The sequence below is a fragment of the Argopecten irradians genome, chromosome 13 (genome assembly GCF_041381155.1).
Source record: "Argopecten irradians isolate NY chromosome 13, Ai_NY, whole genome shotgun sequence".
In the NCBI taxonomy this organism is placed as follows: domain Eukaryota; kingdom Metazoa; phylum Mollusca; class Bivalvia; order Pectinida; family Pectinidae; genus Argopecten; species Argopecten irradians.
This window is the reverse complement of record NC_091146.1, coordinates 32,848,258-32,873,566: the sequence shown is the minus strand read 5'-3', so window position 1 is coordinate 32,873,566 and position 25,309 is coordinate 32,848,258. Positions and strand designations below refer to the sequence as shown.

The 25,309-nt window shown below is 36.1% G+C and overlaps 1 protein-coding gene across 7 annotated transcripts in view; it reads right to left on the bottom strand.

Moving 5' to 3' along the window:
* Positions 1–25,309, bottom strand: part of LOC138305559 (glycine receptor subunit alpha-4-like) — a 38,693-nt gene that overhangs the window by 2,051 nt on the left and 11,333 nt on the right. For 4 of the 7 annotated variants that reach the window (XM_069245851.1, XM_069245852.1, XM_069245856.1 and 1 more), the window contains 6 exons: positions 24,417–24,493; positions 24,046–24,168; positions 8,090–8,551; positions 7,518–7,673; positions 6,643–6,822; positions 4,329–4,376 (listed from right to left, as the gene is read on the bottom strand). In XM_069245851.1, coding sequence (XP_069101952.1) covers positions 4,329–4,376; positions 6,643–6,822; positions 7,518–7,673; positions 8,090–8,551; positions 24,046–24,168; positions 24,417–24,493 — 1,046 coding nt within the window. Of the gene's footprint in view, positions 1–4,328; positions 4,377–6,642; positions 6,823–7,517; positions 7,674–8,089; positions 8,552–24,045; positions 24,169–24,416; positions 24,560–25,309 lie in introns of all 7 variants that reach the window. The other 3 variants (XM_069245855.1, XM_069245853.1, XM_069245854.1) reach the window with 1 other exon arrangement.

Below are 25,309 nucleotides of genomic sequence, written 5' to 3'. Positions count from 1 at the left end.
ACATTACTGGTCCGTTCAGTCATGTCATACGGCCATGTCATAAATAGAGGATCTTACATGAGTGTCTATGTAATATAAATATAAGCAAAACTTTTAATTTCGTCTCTATATAAAACAGTAGAAAAACGGCTCGGATGTTACGTTTCCGTCTACATAGACAATCATGCGACGTAATTATAGATTATGACGTCAAAACTACATGTAACATTATAATAGTGTTATTACATGTGTCTAACGATATGTATGACATGACCGTATGGCATAGCTGGACGGGCCAGTCATGTGATAAATATCGTGTAATAACACTGGTATGACGTCACATGCACGATTGTCTCGGTAGAAGAAAACGTCAAATACGAACCTGATTTTGTCATTTTTATAAAGAAGCAAAATTGAAAATGTTGTCTATATTTATCTTACACTCGTTAGATAAGTCTATATGCCATTCGCTTAATGCTTAGTGGTATATCAAATATTCAACTAGATTAATAAATGTGATACTACATAGCTACTCATGAAAGATCCTCTAAGTCACACTAGCATCCTGCATTCTATATATGTTTACATCGGTGTCTGTGACACTTGTTCCAAAGGAGTAGGTACAATAAGGGGCAATTATGGCCCCAGAATGTATAGAAATTCAAACAATGTCAAATCTCACAAACACAGCTTTCCAAAAGAGTTGAGTATCGATATTTTCGCAATCAAAGATGATTTTCCACTAACAGTATTTGTAGATGGGTTAAAAGACGATATATTTAGGCCATTTCATGCATTTTTATACATTTTCTTGCAAAAATGGCTTGAAAAAGCGTAGTTTTCACATTGGCCGCAGCTTTGTCCAAACACCATTTTTTGTCAACAGAACCAACATAAAAATTTAAATCTTTATGCAAAATGTCGAATTTGGACACAAATGCGGCCAATCCGAAAAAAAGAAAATTCTATGAAATTAACGAACCAGAGATCGCAACGGCGGTAATAATAACATAAAACAGTATCGGGCACGGCTATTATTTATCCGGAAAAAAATAAATCGGAAACATATTCAGTGTGCATATATGAACTAAGGAATAAAAATAATATTAGTAATTATTTTGATTAGTTTTATGACGATGTATAAAATTATTACTCCGTGCAGTAAGCGCCTTTCTCAATTTTCTGTAGCGAAAACGTTGCGATAAAAATAGTGTCCGTATTCTTTTGCCCGGATTACGGTCCCGCCTTTATAATGTACTCGGTGTTTTGACACAGCGTAACTGGCGATGTTTCCGCTGATTTTCTATATACATTGTCTTCCCGGTCGTTTCAACATGGATCGTGATGTTCAATTGAAGTATCAAGTATACTCTTCTTGATATATATAGTCTATAGATTTACTACTATATATCTCACGAGAGGTATTTTGATCATAGATGGAAACCCGTCAATGACCTGACATTTCGGTAGGCCTACGTCACACTGAAAATTCGAAGCCATGTATCGTTGGTAGGCCAAGTACAGTAACGTTAACGTTCAGTTCAACATAGATCATTCCGTCATACAGTAAATCCTATTCATTGACACCATTTTCATGTATAAGCCTGTGTGTTTTATGTGAAAAATGTTCATTTTTTAATTTTGAAAATCTGAAAAGTTGGCGATTCTACAGTTAACGTTAGGCCTACTAGCTAGCTAGGCTAGAGTAGTGCAATACGGTAGGACACTGGACATGGGTTTAACTACTGTAGTTATTTTATCTCTATATGTTATAGATGTATTTATATCATAAAGGCGTTATATACCTTTATATAATAAAAATCTAATCTAGCAAAAAATTGTTTACATTAGAGTGCTACAGATTATTAAGGATACATATCTTCATTTTTTCAACTAATTACGAAGCATGCGTGGCTGTCGTGACGTTCTGTCCCCTGTTCCGAAGGTAGTGAGTCCGAATCGACATTTATACATATAGATCTATATTTTTTTTTAATTTCTGAACCCCAACTTTTAATGAAATTATCAATTCATCCTTTCCTAAAAAATATATATATATTTATATATTAAAGACCAATTACCTTCCGAAATAAAGAATTAATATTATTTCAATAACATTAATTGTATAAGAAAATTATATTTATCGATGACCTAACACAAGGCTTCAACACTTAACAAATGCAAGCTTTCCTTCGTAATCTATTTTAACAGTGAAGTACACTTCGCTGTTTTGCTGTCTGGTGCAGTCAGGACGACGGCTAAAACATAATACGACCCGCGTTATGAAAATAGCATTAGGGTTATTTTGAATAAATTAGTCAGAATGTGTTGCCAATTGAAGTATTAACAGAACGCTAATAACTTTTGCAAATCTACAAACTTATCAATCTCGTTTTACTTTCCAATTTTAAGAATAAAGAGCCCTTTCGGAAAAGTAGCGGGCCTTTCAGTAATAATATGTTAGGCCTATACCTACATGTGTTATTTTAGTAGGCCTATAGTTCCATTTACAATTTAAAATATTATATTTAGAAATATTGAACCAGGAACATTCTTAACCTATATAACCGTATGTGAATATGTTGTTCAATCTATTTTCTCCTTTATTCAAGTTGACATAATTAAAAAATAATAATAATAAGGACACCATTACCATAGTCAACATATGTACTATGTACATACTTCCCGGTAGTTATACATGTAACCATTGACTTTACTGTGATCAAAATGTTAAAAAATACATATACATGTATATTACAACAACTTGTTCGTGGTCTGAGCGTTGATTTATATTTACATCTGTATGGTAGGATGCCTAGACGATTAATTTGATTTGATTGTGAAAAAGGGACACTTCTTAATGAAAGACTGTATGGTTGCCATGCTACCAGTATTAATACTAAATATTTAGGAATAAACCACTGCAAGGACACTGGCGTTGCTTGTCAAAAGTATTTTCTTACATTAAAAGATCATGCTTGAAAATAAATAACATAAAAACAGCTTATTAATTGATAAGAAAGGGTAGATGTGACGTAACGTAATTCCCAGAACAGGATACAAACCTCTGGAACACATTGAAAAGGTGTAAGTCCGAAGTCACTTGCGCGGTTGAAAAATGCTTGTAAATTAAACATGACCTGTTGTACATGTATCTAAATCTATTATCTTTCATTATTGCACTTGGAAATATTTACATGAATTGAAGTATTGTCGATTTTACTTTTGTAAATAGCGAGCGTATACATGAAATACATATCGTAAAGTAGTACCGTAGTGTACATATGTAGTAGTGCCATAAGATTGTGATTATATTACGTTGTTGCTATCCTTTTGGGACTTTGATATAAAATTCAAGAAATGTGAAGACTACCCCTGCTGAAATACAGAAATGGAATGAACACAGACGTAAAATTAGATTGATTAAATATCTTTAAAATCTCATTATTTTGTGTTTTTAGTGTCTAGAGTGTTGTTGCTATGGAGAGAAAAATGGTTTGCTATGGTGTAACTATGGGCTATAATATGGTTAAGTGTTATGAAACATGACATGGTTTAGATGATTTCTTATACACATCACAAAGTAACTAACTTTCTAAAGTTTCCACCTACTCCGTTAGAAATTTTTAAAAGCTTGAAGTGTCTGTTTTAGCATCAATACTGTATGAGTTGCCAGGAGGCAACAACATAACAGAATGTAATGAAACATTTTATAATTCCCATATATTGATGTATATATAGTATCAAAATGGCAATCTGTAAAATTGTCCTTATTGTAAACTCCAAGATCAACTTGAATAGTGCCTATGGATAATCTAAACAAAATGCATTGATTCATGGATTTAAAATGCATTGATGCTTTAGCTCCAGAAAATCAAAATCTATTCATGTAAGTTATCATCAAATGAAGTTCACGTATTTTAATAATATCAATTAAAACTTTTTGACTTTTGACAATATATGCATTTGATTGAGATTTATACAAAAAGTAAACTAGGTGTATTTCAAGAATCGTTTTTTGTGACATTCCATGGTCGAGGACAACCATTTTTTTTTTGGTTTCGTTTTGTTTTTTGTTTTTTTTTCTCATTGCATAGTATATGCCACACTTGCTTCAATTTCCAATTCCATGATGATTAAATTGAATAGCATCTAATATATCAAACTATAACACCAAAATCTGATTGTAGTCTCATCGTTGATTCGTGGTTATTTGAAATGCATTCTGCTTTGTGAATAGCTCCTGAACATCAAAATTTATTCAAGATAATACTCAAATGAACGAAATTCTGAATGTTTTAATATTATTAAAGGGAGAAAGAAATGAGGCACTCAGTGTCAACACTTACCCGGTATATTGCCACCTTCCCCTTTATTTTCTGTTTCGTCTTAAAGTACTGGGGAAATAAACATTGACGAAAATACAATAGAGCAAAGTATTCATTAAAAATATGAAGAATCCGAAACACAATCAAGAGGTATAATTAAACATTGATTTTGGACACCAAACTGAAAAAGCTTGATCGATAGATCGTGGTACATCATTCGGAGAGCGACACATTTACGTGACAGTTGTATTCTACATATGCACATTAAGAGTTATCTACCATTAATAGACTGTCACAAATCATATTTTTACGTATACGGCGCAGTAGCACATACGATCAGACCCTCAAGCCAAGGTGTGATCTACAATTTAATTTCACTTTTTTACAGTGTTGTTTGTAATTGTAAAGTGATTGCTGCAGGAATGTTTCCATTTAAACATACACAAGGCATAAAAAATAAAGAATTTTACTATGCGTATATTTGGTATTGTAACTAATGTGTATATGGCATTATACATGTTTCAGGCATGGGTTAATCGTAATCGTGTAATTGTAATCGATTGTAATTAATTACATTTTCTCAAGTAATCGACAATAATCAGTAATCGAAGGCTATTTAGATTACTTGTAATCGTAATCGTAATCGATTAAAGTGAAAATTCACTATGTAATCGTAATTACTTTTCAATTACATTATATCAATTATGAAGTTGAATTTGGCAGCCAGTATACTAGGTTTAGAAAGTGAAAAGTTCAACTTTTCTGCTGTAGTTCAACTAAAGCTAAAGATAGATGTAACATTGTTTAGTATCGGTCTATACATAATCTTTTATATTTAGTTTTCTGAAATTACACTAAGGCTAAAAGAAATAAAGAATACAAACAAATTGTCTATACATGTACATTTTATAACTAATTTTAAGTTTCACCAGTGTGCCCGTGGGCATAAGAGCATATTGCATAAACCAATGGAAAGCATTGTTTTCATAAAAGCCAACAGGTATTGACTAAGTTCAATTTAGTAAGTATCTCAGATTTCCAATGTACTTGTTGTTTTAGGAAACAATGAGAAGTCAATTAATACTGTGTTATATAATCAGTAGCTGTCCTTTTCACCTGTACAGTCAACCAAGATTTATCTGTTTAGCTCAGAAGCATAAGCCAATTTTTTTCTTTAAAAACATTCTTAAAATTGTATACTTAATTAACTTTTTTATATATTTAACATGATGCATTGAAAATTATACAAAACTTGCACTGCTACAGATTTCCGCTTTCTCATTAGAAGAATCAAGTATCAGATTTCAGGTTTAAAATATCTACTTGATGTGTTATACCGTTATCTGTAATTACAGGTTATCAATTAACCATATACGAAAAATGCACATGGTAATTTCAAAGACACACCAGTTAAAAAAGCATGATGTGAGACAGGTGTAAACTTGAAACAGAATTAACCATTTGACATAAGAAACCATTTTACTGGTCTTGAAATGCTATCAAATTATAGGAAAGACAAATCAAAAATATTTTGATAGAAGATAAAAACTAATAAATCAACTTAATATGTAATCGAATGTAATTGTAATTTCAATTACTTTTGGTAAAGTAATCGATTGTAATCGATTACAGGTCAATGGTATTAAAAATCTATTACAGCTTTTTCTCCCAAGTAATCGATTATTAATTAATTACATTTTGAAGTAATTGTGCCCATGCCTGACATGTTTGTCTGTTTTTTCACAACTTAATTCCTCAAACCTGATGACTTTCAATAGATTATTGAAGACAAAAATTTAGCCCAGTTACGGCACATATAAATTTAAGGTTAATTGATATTAAATGTATATATAAATAATATTGAAATTTCAGGATGAATTCACCAATTCCCCCTGAGTAAGATTGCTCATCATAATATAACAGGGTGAGGTGTGTTGTTCTTTTTCTTTATCGACATGTGTCTGTGAGATAACATTATAAAAAGGGCAAGAATTCCGCTTTCACAAGGAGACACACTATGAATAAACCGCTGCCTCACAAAACACACAGACATATATCGCCATCTTGTCGAGTATGTATATTTTAAATTGTATTTGCTGAAAATAAGTTGGAAAAATTTGTTCCCGATCCCATTCTATATTTGATACAAATAAAATGTGTTTAAATCAAAACTTAATAACCCAAACCAAATGGCCTTGTTGCTTCAGCGAGACAACACTATAAAAGGGCAAGCGTTTCTCTATCACAAGAAGACACAACATGCAGCATTCACACACAACACATTGTATACAGCTGCCAGTAGGATATTAATAACCACCAGGTCAGGTGCACTCACCCATACAAACACAATGATGATGAAGATACACTGAAACAGAGAGTAGAGGATGATGAAGGCTATAAAGGCCCAGAAGTCGTGACGACCGTCAGCAGCTGTAGTATCGTCAATCAGGGACACAGCCGCGTGCCATACACTCACCAGGAAGTTAAAGATCATACTGAACAAGATAAACATGTCCTGCAAATAAAAATATTTTTATTTTCTAACAACATTATGGTATTACAAAATACGTCGTATATTGAAACAAAACAGACGTTCTGTATAGATTTAGTTAGTCCGCTAAACCTGCCTATAATATTAGGATTTTTATGCCTAATATATAGTCAGCTCGCGATACCTCTTAAAAACGTGAAGTTGTAGGACGGATATGACCTATGCTACTTCAGCGGTGTATTTCTAATACATTATATGGGCAGGTTTAGCTAAAGATAATGTGTTTAATTGTGCTTCAGACTAATTCGCTATGTTATCTTTTCTTTTAGCTTAATTTGTTTTCAAGAAAGTATTGAACAATGAATATTAAGCTTTCCAATAACCGTTGCCCTAAGTTGATGTATACTGTAAATACTGTATTATTTCTGGTGTGGATATTTCCGGTCATTTCTACACAGACAATATTTCTTCATATGAAATTAAGTGATTTTTTCACGTGAAATTCATGTGAATTTCACGCTAAGAATTCCATGCGAAAAAAACCAGCATCTTTTGCATGTGAATGACATCATAATATATAAACTGTAACAGCGCGAAAAATGGCACAACGTGAAAAGGTTGAAAACTGACCAAACGATAAAATAAAACACGCACGAAAATATTCACGCTAACAGTATAACCGATGGTTGCTATAGAAATGCCTTTATCTAGTGACTTACCAGTTTTGTTAGGTAGGGTATCTTTGGAAGGCTCTGATTGGCTACGAATCTGAAGGTGACCCCTGTAAGGGTCAGGGTGAAGGCCAACTGTAATCTGTTCTGGGGGAGGTTTCTATCTATGGCGAACGTTGCGAACGACAACAAACTGATGATCAACTGGAAATAAAAGGTAGAATATGCCGCACTTTGTGTAATTTTTAATTTTTTCTCAGATGTCAAAAACATCATAATCTATAACAATGGTAGTGTCTACTCCTGTTTAGAGCTCGACTTAAAGGATATGGGACGACTGGTTTACCCTTTGTCAGTATAATATGACTTGGTGGTACAGTATAACGTTCGTTTTCCCACCGTTCGCATTTTATATGACATGACAAGCAATTTACCGATATTTAACCCAGCTTCATCAAACGTCTAAAATGGTCTATTAACGTAAGTATAAGTCTAAATATATACAAACAATAAATAATTATCTGATCCCAATGCTATTTTGTTTATTAAATAGACCTGTTTAAATGCATTCGTGTTTTGTCTGAACGGAAACTAACGGAAATTACCGAGTTAACACTTACCATAATGATAATAATATTCCAAACAAAGAACATAAACTGTCGCGTAGCAAAGCAGCTAACGCGCAGAACCGGAAACTCGACATTCTTCTGATCGGTATATTGATTGACAATTTTTGTAGTTTTGTCACTTTCCACATAGTCCTTTAGGCACCACTCTTGTTCGTCCGCGAAATTCGTCACATCTATAGTCGACAGGAACTCGCTATCTTCCTCTAAAATGACCTCTTTTACTGACCGGTCTGACGTCAGCACGACACTTAGATTCTGGGAATCGAAGGGGAAATCCTGAAGCTCCATCTTCTCGGTGAACACGCCCTTGATCCGTCTCTTCTCTACTATGAAGGCTTCTCCAGAGGAATTGAACCACAGCACACACCATTTCTTTCTTTGAGCGCTCTCCGTCCTATTCCGTATCACTAAATCCGGGTTCCAATACTTGTCAGAATCTACCTCGATGCCTTCCTGAATTAAGCAGAAATTAACATATCATTTTAAAATAACCTTTTTATACACGCACATATATGAGCTTAAAAATTTCAGTTGTTCATGCTTCATTGAGAAGTAGCTGTCGAAAGAACAATATACCGCAGCCTCCCAAAGCACACATACATTTACACACGTATATATGAGCTTAAAGAATTGTGTTGTTCGGTATATTTGGCGGCACGCTTCCGTGAAAAACCAAAACTCAAACATTCACACATGCAATATTTGTTACACATTTTAAACCCGTTCAACAAACCAACCAAGAATAAGTAACGATTTATATAAAATATCAAAAAAAACACAATTTAACAAAGCATGACAATTTATTGACTCGTACCGTATCCGGGCCTCGAACTCACGATCTACGGCACCCAATCGCCTAGCCAAGCATACCTGCGCCTTCTATCACTGCGCCACATCCACATCCCCAAAAAAGGATGTTTCTATGACAAAGTGGTAGAAGGCGCAGGTATGTTTGACTAGGCGATTGGGTGCCGTGGATCGTGAGTTCGAGGCCCGGATAGGGCACGAGTCAATAAATTGTCATGCTTTGTTAAATTGTATTTCTTTGATATTTAATATTTACTAAACACAACGTATCATATTCATTATGTGTTGTTGATCCAAAGATTTAATTTGACAATTTCCACAGTGATCATTTCAGCATATCGAACCGACTATCACTTCGTCATAGAAACATCCTTTTTGGGGGATGTAGATGTGGCGCAGTGGTAGAAGGTGCAGGTATGTTTGACTAGGCGAATGGGTGCCGTAGATCGTGAGTTCGAGGCCCGGATAGGGCACGAGTCAATAAATTGTCATGCTTTGTTAAATTGTGATTCTTTGATATTCACGATTTATATAGAGATTGTAGTAGGACCTTTCCTATTGTTCATACATAATTCAAGACGTTTATGGGTCTATATCAAAACCGGTTTGTGTAAACACTTCTCATTTTATCCATGTACAAGGATAATCATTAAAGTTATATTTCATGCTAATTTCACTGTAACGATATGTCGCTTAAACATTCGATATTTAAACATGGACATGAAACTTGATGATTTTTGTTAATTTTTGTTTTTGTTAATTGTGTTTATTGCTTTGTATAAGTTTGTTTACTATACATGCAATGCATGTGTTTCTCCAAAAATAGTCGTCTGCTACAGCACTGCTCTCTCCATGTGGTGACTGGCTTACCTGTGTCATGCTTGATCGCCTCTCAGGGGTCAAGCATGTGCATGAGAGGTCAGGCACCCAAGGTAGACAGGCAGAGCTGTAGTAGACCTCAGTTGGTGTTAGAGAGAGCTACAGTGTAGTGGTAGTACGAGAGCCAGCATGCAAGCCCAGCTAAAAAGGGTGAGTTCCACCAGCGTTCTTGGGTGAAGTCCACCCCTGAACTTGGTGATACTTCACCCAGGGTGAGAGGCCCCTGGTGAAGGTGTGGTGAAGGTGTGGTGGACTTCACCCTATCAAAGGGCTCACTTGTATTATTATTGTACCAGTATAAATGTTATAGATGTAATGTAAATAAATAAGAGGACCTTCTGTTTTGTGTTGTGTAGTCTTTACTGTAGGGCCCACCGTCGTGACTCCCTGCAGAGAGTAAAAGTCATCACGTTGGCGCGCAACGTGGGGCCTTGCAGTAAACATTACTTCTACCATTTAATTGGGCTAATTGAATTGTGTAAGATTAATAAAGTTAATTGATTTACTGATATACTCTCACTTTTACACCTTTTTGTTTGTGATACAAATCCTTGGTACCATGGCTGACACCACTCGTGAGAATTCATTGACAGAAAAGATACTCTGTGATTTACACACCGAATTATCTCTACTTAGAGAAAGCACCATAACAATCCAGAAAGATCTTGAGTCGATTAGATCTGATGTAGGTGATCTAAAATGTCAGACCTCAGATCTGAGAGATGAAGTGGCACATCTTAGTGTTCCTCAGACTGAACTGATTTCCTTAGATACCGACGTCGAGGAACCAGAGGTCATATAGCAAGGAGCTCTTTGACACTCTGTCTTGCTTGTACCCTCCATTGAATACGGGTCAAAGTGACCCTTCGGCAAAGTCCAGTAATAAGCACTCAGAGAAAAGTGTCACGTTTAACCTTGACACTGGGATGGGGTATACTGGTAAATCCACCATACCTGCTGATGAGGATTCAGAGTCATTAGTAGCAGAACAACAATTCTGTAGTGGTATAAAGGTAGACACAACTAGTACCCCACTTCCTCGTGTTAAAGTGTTTATACCAGACACCTCTAAGTCAAGCCAAAAACATGTCTCCATTCGACCAGTCATCTATGACGAATCTGATGACTGGGATGAGTATGTTTCTCAGTTTGAAATCTACTCTGACATCAATTGTTGGAACGATAATCAGAAGGGACTGTCCTTAGCTGGAAGTCTCTCGGGTACTGCTAGGGCTATCTTTGGTGAACTCGACCCAGATAAAAGGAGAGATTATTCCACTTTGACAAAGAAATTATCTAGAAACTTTGGGAGTGCTGCTAAGTCAGAAATGTATAAGGCTAAACTCCAGATTCGTATCAAACAGAAAGATGAAACAATTTCCGATCTTGCAAGGTCTATAACGAAGCTAACTCGTCAGGCATATCTAAAAGCAACATCTGACATGATAGAGACCCAATCCTTAGATTATTTCATTGACGCATTAACTGATGCTGACATTAAATGGCGGTTACGTGAAACACAGCCAGAAAGTATCACACAAGCAGAAACACTGGCAGTGAGATTTGAGACTCATAAGATGGCTAACAAGTTTAAGAATAGACCTGTGAGGTCAGTACAGGTGAAAGATGATGAGTCTGACGAGAACCAGCCAGACATACAATGTGATCAGGTGAAATCATTGAAAAAAGACATTGATACCCTGAAAAAACTGGTTGAGAAAAATCTATGTCAGTTGTCAAATCCCGCTAGTCACTCGGATAAAAAGGGTAAAAATCATGATGGGAAAAACGTGATCAAACAGCAAATAATCAGTCCTCTGAGAAATCATGTCCGCCTAAGAGTGGTCCTTCTAAAAAGGGAAACTAGACAAGACCGAGCTGGCAGACCACAGGTCGGTCAAGATTAGTATGAGAAGGTCCAAAGATGTGTTAGTTTGTAGTTCATCCCCCTTTGATGATGGTGAATATGTTAAAGCTAAAATAGAAGGCCTTCCCACCACTATGTTAGTTGATACTGAAGCAACACTTACTGTCTTCCAGAGAAGTGTCTTAAGACGCTTAACTAAAGCTTTACAGGCAACCCTGGGACATGACAGGAAGGTGATGTTAACCGCAACTGGAGAACCTACTCCAGTGTTAGGTTTTCTGCGAGTCAGGATTGAAATTAACGGCTTTGTGGTAAAGCGTAAAGTTTGGTTTGCGGACATAAAAAATGAGGGCATTTTGGGTAAAGATTTTTTTGCGTGGCGAAGGATGTAATATGATGTTAAGGGACAATGTTTTGGATATTAAGGGTGCTAAGGTACCATTGCTACCTTCAATGCCAGAGGTAGAAGATACATGTTGTAGGGTAGTTTTGAAGGAAAGGACAACTATACCTCCAAACAGTGAAATGCTTGTCACTGGAGCAACAGTGAACTTGGATGACACCGATTATTTAGTGGAACCATCTCTAAGGTTTCTCTCCCAGCATCGCCTTTTCAATGCTAGGACTGTGACAAAATCTTCCCATGGGGAGATACCATTACGTGTTAGTAATGCTTCAGAGAGACCTATTACTGTTCCTAAAGGTACAGTAGCTGGTTTTTGTGAGGTTGCTGACGTTCACTCAGCTCAGTCTGACCCAGTAGGTAATTCAGACAACACAGACATACCAGATTATCTGAGCGATTTATTTAATCGTTCCACTGACAATCTAACTGAGATCCAGTCTGCAGAGGTTCGGAAAGTTTTGGCACAGTATGCAGATATCTTTTCCTCTTCGTCAGCTGATATAGGGAACACTAAGCTTGTTACTCATACCATTGACACAGGTCATTCAAACAGGCCCCAAGGCGAATACCGCTTGCCAAAAAAGCTGGGGCAGAGAAGGAGGTTGAAAGCATGTTAGCTAACGACATCATTGAGTCTGCCAGCGGACCTTTTGCCTCGCCGATAGTCTTAGTTCGTAAAAAAGATGGCTCATTGCGTTTCTGTATTGATTATCGGAAACTCAATAGCATAACGGTGAAAAATAGCCATCCTATTCCCAAAATAGATGACACATTGGATACACTGGCAGGGTCCTCATGGTATTCAAATTTGGACCTAAAAAGCTGTTACTGGCAGGTTGATGTCGCTGACAAAGATAGGCATAAAACAGCTTTTGTCGCTGGCAATGGAGCCTTCTGGCAGTTCAAAGTGATGCCCTTCGGCCTATGTAATGTCCCGGCCACATTTGTTCATTTAATGAATAAAGTATTGTTTGGCCTTACATGGAAGCTGTGTTTGGCGTACTTAGATGACATTCTTGTGTTTGCCAAAACTTTTGAGCAAGAGTTGGAAAAATTACAGGTTGTTTTCGACAGAATCAGATCTGCTAACCTCAAATTGAACGCTAAGAAATGTTTTCTTTTTCAACAGGATGTCAAATATTTCGGCCATGTTATATCAGAGGAAGGTGTTTCTACTGACCCAGAGAAAGTGTCTGTCATAAAAGAGTGGCCGTTACCTAAAGACCTTAAGGAATTGCAAACCTTTCTTGGAATCTGCACATTCTATCGAAGATTTGTACCTGGCTTCTCCAAGTTGGCCAAGCCTTTGTATAGACTGACCTAAAAAACAATCCGATTTGAATGGACAAGTGACTGTGATGAAGCATTCAATGCACCTAAACATCATCTCACCTCAGCCCCAATCCTGAGCTATCCACAGCAGGATGGTCTCTTTGTGCTGGATACAGACGCCAGTAATTATGCTCTTGGTGCTGTACTATCTCAAATTCAGGATGGCCAGGAGAAAGTCATTAGCTACAACAGCAAGACGTTCAGTAAGCCTGAAAGATCATACTGTGTCACTAGGCGTTAATTGTTGGCTGTGGTCACTGCAGTAAAACAATTTCACTGTTACCTGTATGGACAACACTTTCGTGTCCGTACTGATCACGGATCTCTCCGGTGGCTTCAAAACTTCAAGAATCCGGAAGGTCAGTTAGCTAGATGGCTGGAAAGACTGTCAGAATATGATTTTGAGATACAGCATAGAGCGAGCGAGCAGGAAAGCTCCATTCAAATGCAGATGGTTTATCTAGGAGACCATGTTATGATTTGCATTGCTCGCATTGTGAGAAAGCTGAGGAGTTAAAAATAGACACTCCTGAAAGAAATGAATTCATCGTAAATGTAGTTACTGACCCAGGTCATGATGAAATCTCAGACTTGCAGACTGATGAGATTTCAGATTAAGGAACGATTACTCTGGATAACCTTAGGAACCTCCATTTGAAAGATGGCACAATAGGGATAGTTTACAAGTGGGTAGAGGACAAAATAAAACCATCCTGGTCGGAGATTAGTCATCTCTCACCAGGAGTGAAGCACTACTGGGCTAGGTTTGATTCCCTAAAATCTGGTGTTATCTGTGGGAAATGGGAAAGCTCCGATGGACGCAAAAAAGAATGGCAAATTGTACCAGAAGCATTAAGGTCATGGACAATGAGAGAGTTGCACAGTAACATCACCGCAGGACATCTAGGTATGGGCAAAACCCTAGCTCGAGTCCGCCTACGGTTTTACTGGCAAGGGGTAAGAAGGGATGTCGAGCACTTCTGTAAAGTATGTGATGACTGTGCATCCAGGAAAAGGCCCACACGAGCACCGCGAGCACCATTACAAAAGTATAATGTAGGTGCACCACTGGAGAGGGTAGCCATAGATATTTTAGGACCCTTAGCACCAAGTAGTGATGGTAACAAATATATCCTTATGGTATTATATGGTAATATGTATTTCACTAAATGGAGTGAAGCTTATCCATTACCGATATGGAGGCAACAACTGTAGCTAATATCCTAGTAGAGAGATTTGTGTCGGAGTTCGGTGTTCCGAAACAACTGCATTCAGACCAAGGCCGAAATTTTGAGAGTCGTGTCTTTGCTGAGATATGTCAGATTCTAGGTATTGAAAAGACACGAACCACCCCATTGCATCCACAATCTAATGGGATAGTAGAACGTCTCAATCAAACTCTTGAAAACATGCTTGCTCTGTTTGTCAGTGAGAATCAGAGAAATTGGGATCAGCTTCTTTCGGTGTTGATGATGGCTTATAGGTCTTCAGTCCATGAGTCTTCTTGGTACTCACCAGCTCAAATGATGTTTGGCAGGGAGATTTCTCTCCCAATAGTCCTCATGTATAGTCATCCTGAAGGGGAGGAGCCGGACCACCTGACAAATTATGCTCATGATTTGGCACAAAAGCTTGAGAAGGTTCATGAATTCGCACGCGAAAATTTGCAAGTGATGCCATGAGAAAGATTATGATGCAGGGTAAAAGTTCAAGGCGTATCAAGAGGGAGACTGTGTGTGGTTGCACAATTATATCAGGAAAATTGGAGTTTGTCCTAAACTTCAGAAACCCTGGAGAGAACCATTTGTAGTGATAAAAAAACTCAGTGATGTCACCTACAGAATCAAGGAGACATCGCGGTCCATGGCGAAAGTCGTTCATTACAATCGGCTGAAACCTTATAAGGGAGACAATCCCCTTGCCTGGTTCCGTGTCAGCCTGAATGTAGATGATAGTCTTGAGACATCCATTGATCCTAGTACGGAAATCCATCTCCTTGACAACACCATTGATAATGAGGCCATAAATGATAATTGGGATAACCTCTTATTATCTGCAGATATTAGTCAGCATGAGCAGGGTATATCTGATGATGATACAGAAAATCTTACTGTGTCAATGGATTCCTCACAGGATGTCAGTCATGGCAACCAAGGTCCTACTGGGAATAACAATACACCATCTCCAACTGTTTTTAACCGTCGTGGGCGACGCATACGTCCCGCTAACCGTTTTGCTGATATGTAAAGTTATATGTAAACAAATACATGACAACTTGTTGTAAACCAACATTTATTGTTGTTATTGCAGGATAAACGGGATGCGCCAGGTAGAACCTTATGGCAATGTCGGATCTGTATCAACAAGAAGGAGTTTGGTACCATATTGCGGATATATCTGCTCACGGGCAGACGGCAGACACAGCCGCTGCACTAGAGGTGACCAGCCTATATCAACAAGGTGTTACAATAGGCTCAACAGCTGTGAAGGTGACGAAGCCTTAAAGGAATATGAGAGATTCCGTAAAGAGGAGGCCTGGTCTCGACTGACACGCCTATCAGGTCAAACTTTTAGCAGTAAGTTCAAAACTGGACGTACAAAGGATCCTAGAGGTTCATCAGCAGTCAAGGAAACCCGTGTAAAATCACATATCCGGGGCAGGGAGGATGACAAGGGCCCGTGTCTCTCCCCTGTTAAGTCCAATGGTAGTGAAAGAGAATTACACTCAAAGTCTAGGTCCCGGAAAAGGTCAAGGTCGAGATCAAGATCTAGGTTTTTTTTATCTTAAACATATTTTTATTGTCGTAAATTATTGACAACAGGGATTGGACACAAGTTTTGCCAACTTAGTAACGTCCTCTCCCGAATACATAATATGAATATATACATAATGGACAGCAATGAAGACAATACATATATATAATATGAATCAAAATTTTCTATTTTAAGAATGAAGGAGAAAAGGGAAAGATAGAGGAGTATAGGAGAGGAGAATAGTTATTTATTAAGTTATAATTATTTGTAAAAGTGATAATTGTATACATAGTTATCTGACTGGCTGGGAAACACCGATCGGTTACTTCCTTAAAACGTTGTCCATCATACACATTCCATAGAAAACATTGCACTGAAGATCCACTCGAGGCCATTCCTTTCCTTGAAAAACTTTCGACTACACCAGCCAGCAGATACAACTAATTTATACTGTTGACATATGTATAACATGTAATCTATTAATCAACTAAGATACGGGGTAGATATAGGAAATGGGGTAGGATGCTCATAATGTCAAAACCTGCCAGTACTATCAATATAAATTTGGACTGCCTTTGCAATATTAAGGTTAGCATCATTTTCTAAATCTGCATCTCCTCTTAGTAATGAATCTAATGTGATGTCACCGGGGTACCAATGAAGATCGTTTAATAATGTCTGTCGTATAATGTGATATTTTGGACATGTAAGGAAAAAGTGATAAGAGTCTTCGCACGTGAATCCACACTCACATCGTGCTGAAGGCAAAAGATTGGATCTGAAAAGATCGTAATTCTACAGTGGAGAATATTAAGCCGTCTAGTACCAAAATTTAGAAAACACAAATCGGTTTCAGGAAGAAAAGATTTACTTAAATTTGATTTGAAGGTATTTAAAGTTGGAGAATTTCTAATAGATATATCTAAATTATTCCAAAGAGAAGAAGTTGAAGGAAAGAAGGAGTTTAATGTGCGTTGGAGTCTATAACGATGTTGCCTCACGTCCTGGAAATTTCTTAAGTCATAGTTTGTCAGGACACCGATGTTTTCTGGTAATATATTACATAAAAATGAGGGAGCTATGTTGTGTTTAATATTATAAAAGAGGGTAAATTTTCTTATCTCTCTCTGTTTAGATAATGGAAGCCATCCAATTTCTTTATAAATTAACTCTGTTTTGGTATATATTGGTAGTCCTGTAATAATACGGGCGGCATCAAAGAGCATTAGCCGACCGATTTCGAGTCATCAATAAAGCAGCGATCACGCTTGGTATTGGAGGAAAAGTGTTCAAAACCTCTTTACCAAGCCTCCAAGCTGATCCTGAGAGCGTATTTGCAGCATTAACTGACGAACACTTTGGCTATATTGGAGGAAGGCGGTTCTTCATCGACAGGGATCCTGCGCACTTCGACCACATCCTAAATTATCTTCGCATCAGATGTAGGGTAGACGCAGAGACCCTTCCCAGAGATAGGAGTACCGTAAAGAAGATCATTCTGGAGGCTAAGGAGTACCGTCTTAGTGGGCTGGAGATGATTCTAGAGGCACATCCTGAGAAGATTTCGTTCCCATAATTTCATCGCAAGTTGTCGTTCCAATGTGACAGGACATATCAAGGATCTGGCCGACGGAATTTCGCGTTTCGCTCTATGACTATCGCGCATCAGTTGGATAAATATTCGTGTTTCGCGCAACGATTGTGGTTACAGTATAACAGACACAAAGTGAATTTTTCCAAGTAATGTGTTTTCATTGATTGTTGTGCCATCAGTTAAGTTTGTTTAAAACATTGTAGTTCCTGCATATTTGTAAATAATTTTCAAATGTTCATACCATTATTTTGTATCATTTAAAATTGAATTTAAAATTTATTGATCATGAATCGATGATCATTTCACACATTGATGGTCACATTTGTAGTTGTAATTTCATTTAGGATTCCATTGTGTCATATCTAATAAGTTGAATCAAATAGTCTATCGTTATATTCATACATGTCATTTCCTCAATGTCATCTCATTTTGTTTAATTTTCATATTGTTTTAAGGTCCGCAAGTTTGTGAAATAATCAATTTTGTAATGATGTGTTATCAATTTCAAAACTAAACTTTCTGTTGAATAGATTGTTATAAGATGGTTAATTTGGAGTCATTTAAAGTTATTAACTTGCAATATTATGCTTACAGTCTGACTAATTTGAGACAAATGCCAAGTTTTAGAGGGGGGCAATGTAACAAATACTTGTCTCACCATAACTTTAAATGTTTAATTACTATTCTTATTTGTTTTTGTTAATTGTGTTTATTGCTTTGTATAAGTTTGTTTACTTTACATGCAATGCATGTGTTTCTCCTAAGATAGTCGTCTGCTACAGCACTGCTACTTTTTACTTATTTATTTAACATATTTTATTGTAAAACACAAAAGGATCAGGCACAAGTTATTCCAACTTAAACAGCCGTCTCCTAACATTATAACACAATTAACATATTATACATGATGACTTAGATATCTTATACAGATTAAACAAATCAAATAATATTACTTTAAATAAATTTAATAATAATTGTGTAGTAAAAGCTGTTGTATGTTTAAAGCTTATATGTATGTTCAGAATCTTCCACTGGACCTAATATACGATTACACATGTTCAAAAATTTTACAATTTACCTCCAAAGCCAATTAACTTTGTACGGGCATCTAAATAATGAGGACATTCTAAGAAATAATGATAAGCATTTTCACAATGATTTCCACAGTTTGTACAACGAGAATTTTCGACTATATTTGAACGGAAAAGATCGTCATTTAGAGTGCTACATTTGTGCCTCAATCTGGTGTGAAAAATATTTAATTTTCTGTCACCATAGCTAAAATACATTGATCGATGAGAGACTACTTGTTGGGAAAGTGCAACCTTAAAAGAAGAAATGGGTAATGACTTAATATCATTATCTAAATTATTCCAGTTTCTTAAAGTAGAAGGTAAGAAAGACTTGAGAGTGAAGGAGAGTCGATAGTTTGGAATACAAAAGTCGTTATTGTTTCTTAGAGCATATTAATTATTTTCACCAACTGTGGGAGGTAATAGATTCGAAAGAAAGTTAGGAGTATCATGAGTTTTCATCTTATGTAACAATTTAAGTTTTCTTCTAGCTCTCCTATCACATAGTAATTCCAAACCTGATTCACTATAAAGAGATTCATTTTTTGCAAATGATGGCAAACCCGTAATTATTCTTGCTGCTTCCCTTTGTGCCCTTTCTAACTTATCTGAATCAATTGTGAAACAACCATCCCTAACTTCACAACCATATTCTAAAATCGGTAGTATAAATGACTTATAAATCTGTAAAAGGGTATCACGCTTTAGCATATATTTAAGTTTACGCAATACATTTATTTTCTTCTTAACAGATTTGTAGATTTCATTGACATGATCAGACCAATTGGCATTTGAATTAAGAGTTACCCCAAGGTGTCTATGAAATTGACTAAAATCTAGAAAGTTACCATCAAAAATCAAATCTAAATCTGCATCAATGTCATTCAAGTTTGAAATGAAGAGCACTTCAGTCTTATTGGGATTAAAAGATACTAGCCATCTTTTTGCCCACCTATTTATCTTTTCTAAATCGCTGTTAAGAGCTGTATCGTCCGCAAAAAAGACGAGTAGAAGATTCAAGCTCATCAGCAATATCGTTTATGAAGATAACAAAAAGAAGTGGACCAAGTATTGAGCCTTGAGGGACTCCAGCCATAATCCTACCAATTTCGGAAAATGAATTATTAATAAATACTTTTTGTTGTCGATTACTAAGATAATTTTCTAACCATAACAAGAAATTTCCTGAAATACCATATGATTGTAATTTTATAAGTAGACCTTTGTGCCATACCCGGTCAAAAGCTTTTGAGATATCACAAAAAACCATACAAGTATGTTTTTTTCTTCCAGATTTATACAAATGTTATGAAAAATTTCTATCAATTGGTATACTGTTGAATGTCCCTGCATAAAGCCCGATTGGAACTGGAAAAATAACGAATTTTCAAGGAAATGATTATAAATATGGTTATAAACTACCCTTTCGAGTACTTTTCCAACAGTTGAAAAGAAGAGATATAGGTCGATAGTTAGATATGGAGTGTTTATCTCTCTTTTTAAAAAGTGGCATTTCTTTAGCAAGTTTCCACATATCTGGGAAAACACAAGACGATAGCGATAGGTTAAAGAGAATTTCTAAAGGTTTGCAAACAGTGTCAGCAGTGTATTTAAGCATATGATGACTGATTCCATCATCACCTGATGCTTTACCAAGTTTTACATTTTTTTAAAACATCACAAACCTCATTAGCATCTATAATCAAAGAATTAAAATTACCATTAGTTTTTTGCTTCTAAGAGCGGAGGTTCGGCGTTATTATCCATTATATGGGTAATACTACAGAAATAATTATTTAGTAAATCTGCTTTATCTTTATCATCAGCAGATAACTGACCAGTGTTTGGATCTATAAGAGTGGGGGTAGACTCAGTAGTTCCTGAACTACCTTGAAGTTTCTTTACCAATTTCCAATAATTTCCGGGGTCTCCTTTATAATCGTGATCAATTACTTCACCTACATTATCGTAAAATGTCATTTTTGCATATTTTTTCATATTATTTACCTTATTTAGCTGAGTTTTGAAATTTGCTATATCTCTAGGACTCTTAGACGTTATTGCTAATTTCCTTAACCTGTCTCTTAATCTCATGTTTTTTCTTAACTCAGAGTTCATCCAAGGTTTATCATAAGACCTGACAGTTACTTCTTTATTGGGTATACATGTATTTGCAAATTCAAGAAAAACTTTTGTAAAATTATCACAAGCAAAATGTACTGGATTACAGTTTTCAAAAAGAGCGTTCCAATCATAATCCCTAATCAAGTTATTGAATAGTTGAAAAATACCTTTATTTTATAACCACACTTTTCTTTTGAATACGGTTTTCATTTTAAACGGAATTGAGACATAAGCAATACAGGCTTCATGATCAGTATACAATTTGTCCGATTCAATAACAGACGAATCTATGCAGTGTAAGGAATCTGATAAAAAAATAGGGTCTAACAAACTTGATCTAGTTTCACCTATTCGTGTAGGTTCACTAATAACATTTTTCATATCATGAGTGTTTATGATATCCACAAATACATGATTTTGAGGAACACTAAGCATATCTACATTAAGATCTCCCAATAAAATAACATTACTTGAAATATTCTTGACATTATCTAAGGATAATCTCAGGACATCCCAAAATTGAATATTGTTATGATAATTAGAAAGATATGCTGTGCCAGTTATAATTTGCTTATTGCTAGGAAGGAAAACTTGCAACCATAAGACTTCAATATTGTGTACTTCAAAATCAGTGAGCCTATTTACTTTCGAAATACTATTAACATAAACAAGAACACCACCTCCAGCATGATTTCTATCAAGTCTAAAAGGAGAGTGATAACCAGTAATCAGTAAATCATTAGTAGAGAGACTAGCATCTAGTTGTGTTTCATAAGACATATTATGTCATATTCATCTGCAAGGGTTTCTATATATTCTAGCTTGTTTCGGAAACTTCTGATGTTAACATGGAAAATTAATAGCTCACCTGAATCGGGACCAGGGTTTGACTCAATATCCATATGTTGTAACAAAAGCAGCAGTAAAATAAATTTAAAATGAATGTTGTGAAGATTTGATATCAAAAACATATTAAGATAATTCAAACAAATAAAAAAATCAAACTTGAGTGTACTTTTGATATGCGAAAAACATTTATAGTAGGAAAAGAAAATGAACGTATATTTCAAAAAACATTTACCGTAGGCTTTGGAGTAAAATGTACCAATTGCCACTCGGTGAGACATATAATCATTACCCATTATCAAAAATAAAAGCTTGTACAACTGATACATACGAGTGGCAGATCGGAGTGAACAAAATGAAACGTGTAAAAGTCCAGTAGAAGATCATGAGCATGGCGTATAAAGGAAACGAACAATCAAAACATGGTAAAGGGGTGAAAGGAAGAAATAAAAATAAAATACATACAAGATATTTATGCATATATAGAGTGTTTGCAATTGTAAGGTCAGTAAAGAGGCTTTATGATAGAACATCATTTAAACACTTGAATTTGATAATTTTCTCTATTTTAAGTATAAATATTATTTGATCATTGACGTAGATAAATCAACAAGATGATTTTGGATAAATAATAATAATATCAAAAAAACACATATCTTAGAAAATACGGCTAACATTAATCAAGGTTAACTCCAGTATCAATAGTCACAAAATAGTATCAAAACTATAAAACGTGAAAAAAAAGACGTGCGTTATTGAAAAGATATTCGGAGAGGGGACCAAAAACTCAAACCAACAGTATATATATTACTTATATACAAGTATTATTGTATGTGCAATGTTGACAAGATGTAAAAAAAATAATAATGAGATGTATATACAGGTAGCAATACAACATGAACAAACTACTATACAAACTAAACGTACAAGTTGTAACACAAAGGTATTTGGAATATTTAAACGCCAACGATAATGGTAATTACATAATTATGAAAAACTTTTACAATGTGTGTACTAGCAATGACTGAAAGGACCTGTTCAATACTGTCAGTTATTACTCATGGTGAAACGATCCAAGAGACGACAACTGTAGTTGCTTGATAGATTACAGCACTGCTCTGTCCCTGTGGTGACTGGCTTACCTGTGTCATGCTTGATTGCCTCTCAGGGGTCAAGCATGTGCATGAGAGGTCAAGCACCCAAGGTAGACAGGCAGAGCTGTAGTAGACCTCATTTTGGTGTTAGAGAGAGCTACAGTGTAGTGGTAGTACGAGAGCTAGCATGCAAGCCCAGCTAAAAAGGGTGAGTTCCACCGGCGTTCTTGGGTGAAGTCCACCCCTGAACTTGGTGATACTTCACCCAGGGTGAGAGGCCCCTGGTGAAGGTGTGGTGAAGTCAGTGGTGGACTTCACCCTATCCAATGGTTCACTTGTATTATTATTGTACCAGTATAAATGTTATAGATGTAATGTAAATGAATAATAGGACCTTATGTTTTGTGTTGTGTAGTCTTTACTGTAGGGCCCACCATGGTGACTCCCTGCAGAGAGTAAAAGTCATCACAATATTATAATATGCGACCATTATTTTCTTTGTAGATCCAGTCTGCTGAGGTCAACAACATGTTTTGTTTACAAAAAAATGTTGACATTTTCTCTTGGTTTCAAACCTCTCGTGTTACTTCAAGATTGTCGCGACGATGTTCGGAAAATTTTGGAATGATTCGGCATCTTTCGACCTTTATAAAAAGTGGTAAAATTAGAAAGTTGAAACCACAGACAGACGAAGAAAAATGTGTATAACACTTAAACAGTTTTCACTATGACAAAAAGAGCGATAGTGATAGACCATACAACTTTAACGACATATATCTATTTTATTGATTTAGGCCACTAAAACGCCTAATATGATCTATAGACACTAGCCTATGTACATATAAACTGAAACATATTATCAAATCTTACGCAAGGGTGATATCCCAGGTTTCCTTTACTAAAGTGAGAATAACATTTTTTCCTTCTATATCGTCTTTGCATATTACAGAGTTGTCTACCTTATTCCATTGTAACGTCAATGTTTGTGAACTCACGTCGTTTTTCGGAAAAGCATGACGTTGTGCTCAAAAGACATTTCGTCACAATCAATGGAAAGAGGCAAGGGAAGATAGCTCTGATATATGCAAATACGGAATTCCACCCAAACAAGTCTGTTATAACAAAGAATACGAATACATATAATTATTAACAATGACAATACAAATCTTACTTTGCTGTGATCCAGTGACTTTTCCCGCCATCTTGCATGTAAGAAGACGTCTGCCGCGAACTGTTCTTTTACAGTATCAATATCACTGAGCTTCACAAACTCCGCCTGGATGTACACCGTTCTCTACAAAATTAAAAAGTTCAAATATTTTTTATGTGATTAAAAGATATCAAGAAATAAAAAGCTGCGTCGGTTTTGATTTGGTTTGGTGTATTTTCTCGCGGTATCCAACCACAAATATAACACACAAATATCACTGTACTCTCATCATAAACAGCTTGTACACTCAGTTCTGTTACATATCCATAACATAAGCTATTCAAGTTAATGTTTAATAAATACTTCACTTAATTTCACTTTAATTTACGTACCGGCGGGTCCTTATGGACAGTTCCGTCTACATCCGGGTGTTCTTCTTTCAATTCCATAACGTCTTTACTCTCCATGTCTTAGAACCAAAATATGGATTCAAAAAGCACTCTGACGCTGGGTCAATTTGCCCTATGGGATAGCACTATAAAAAGGGCAAGAGTTCCTCTATCACAAGAAGACACAACACAAACACTGTAAACCAACTAAATTTTGCGACTTGGAATTCAATTGTGCAAACAAGAATTGTGGAAGATAACGATTCGCAGATATAGACTTTCCCGAATTTACCATATCGCAAAATTCAGAAATTTACCTTGTGACGAAATTCGCAGAAAGAAATCGCACGCAAAAGAAAGTTGGTTTACAGAATACACGCACCACACATTTCACACACGTACCACAACGCATGCATATTATTAAATGCCCATGGCTGTTAATAGGACCTACATTTATCATATAAGCAAACAAACAAACGCTGGGTCATAGGTTATGAGAGCTATGGATGGTTGGTTAGTGGTAAGACCTCTTTACTGACCGTTCACCGTCGTCAAGAAGCAGGCTTATGGGGTCATTTGGTTTTATTAGTTTAATGGCCTATTAACACCCAGGGTCATGTCGTGACAGTTTATGGTTGGTGGAGGAAAGCCGGAATATCCAGAGAAAAACCAACGACCAGCAGTCAGTATCTGCCAACTAAACCACATGGGATTCAAACACGAAACCCTCAGGTATAGGACTTGTGGTAATATGTCGAGACGTCTTGATCACTCACCGTGGTCAAAAAACATTCTTATGTATGATATTTTAATATGCGTTGTATCTGTGAATACATTAAAGAGAGACCTGGGTTTTCTCTTTTCAAATTCTTTCCAACACAACATAGTAATCATAT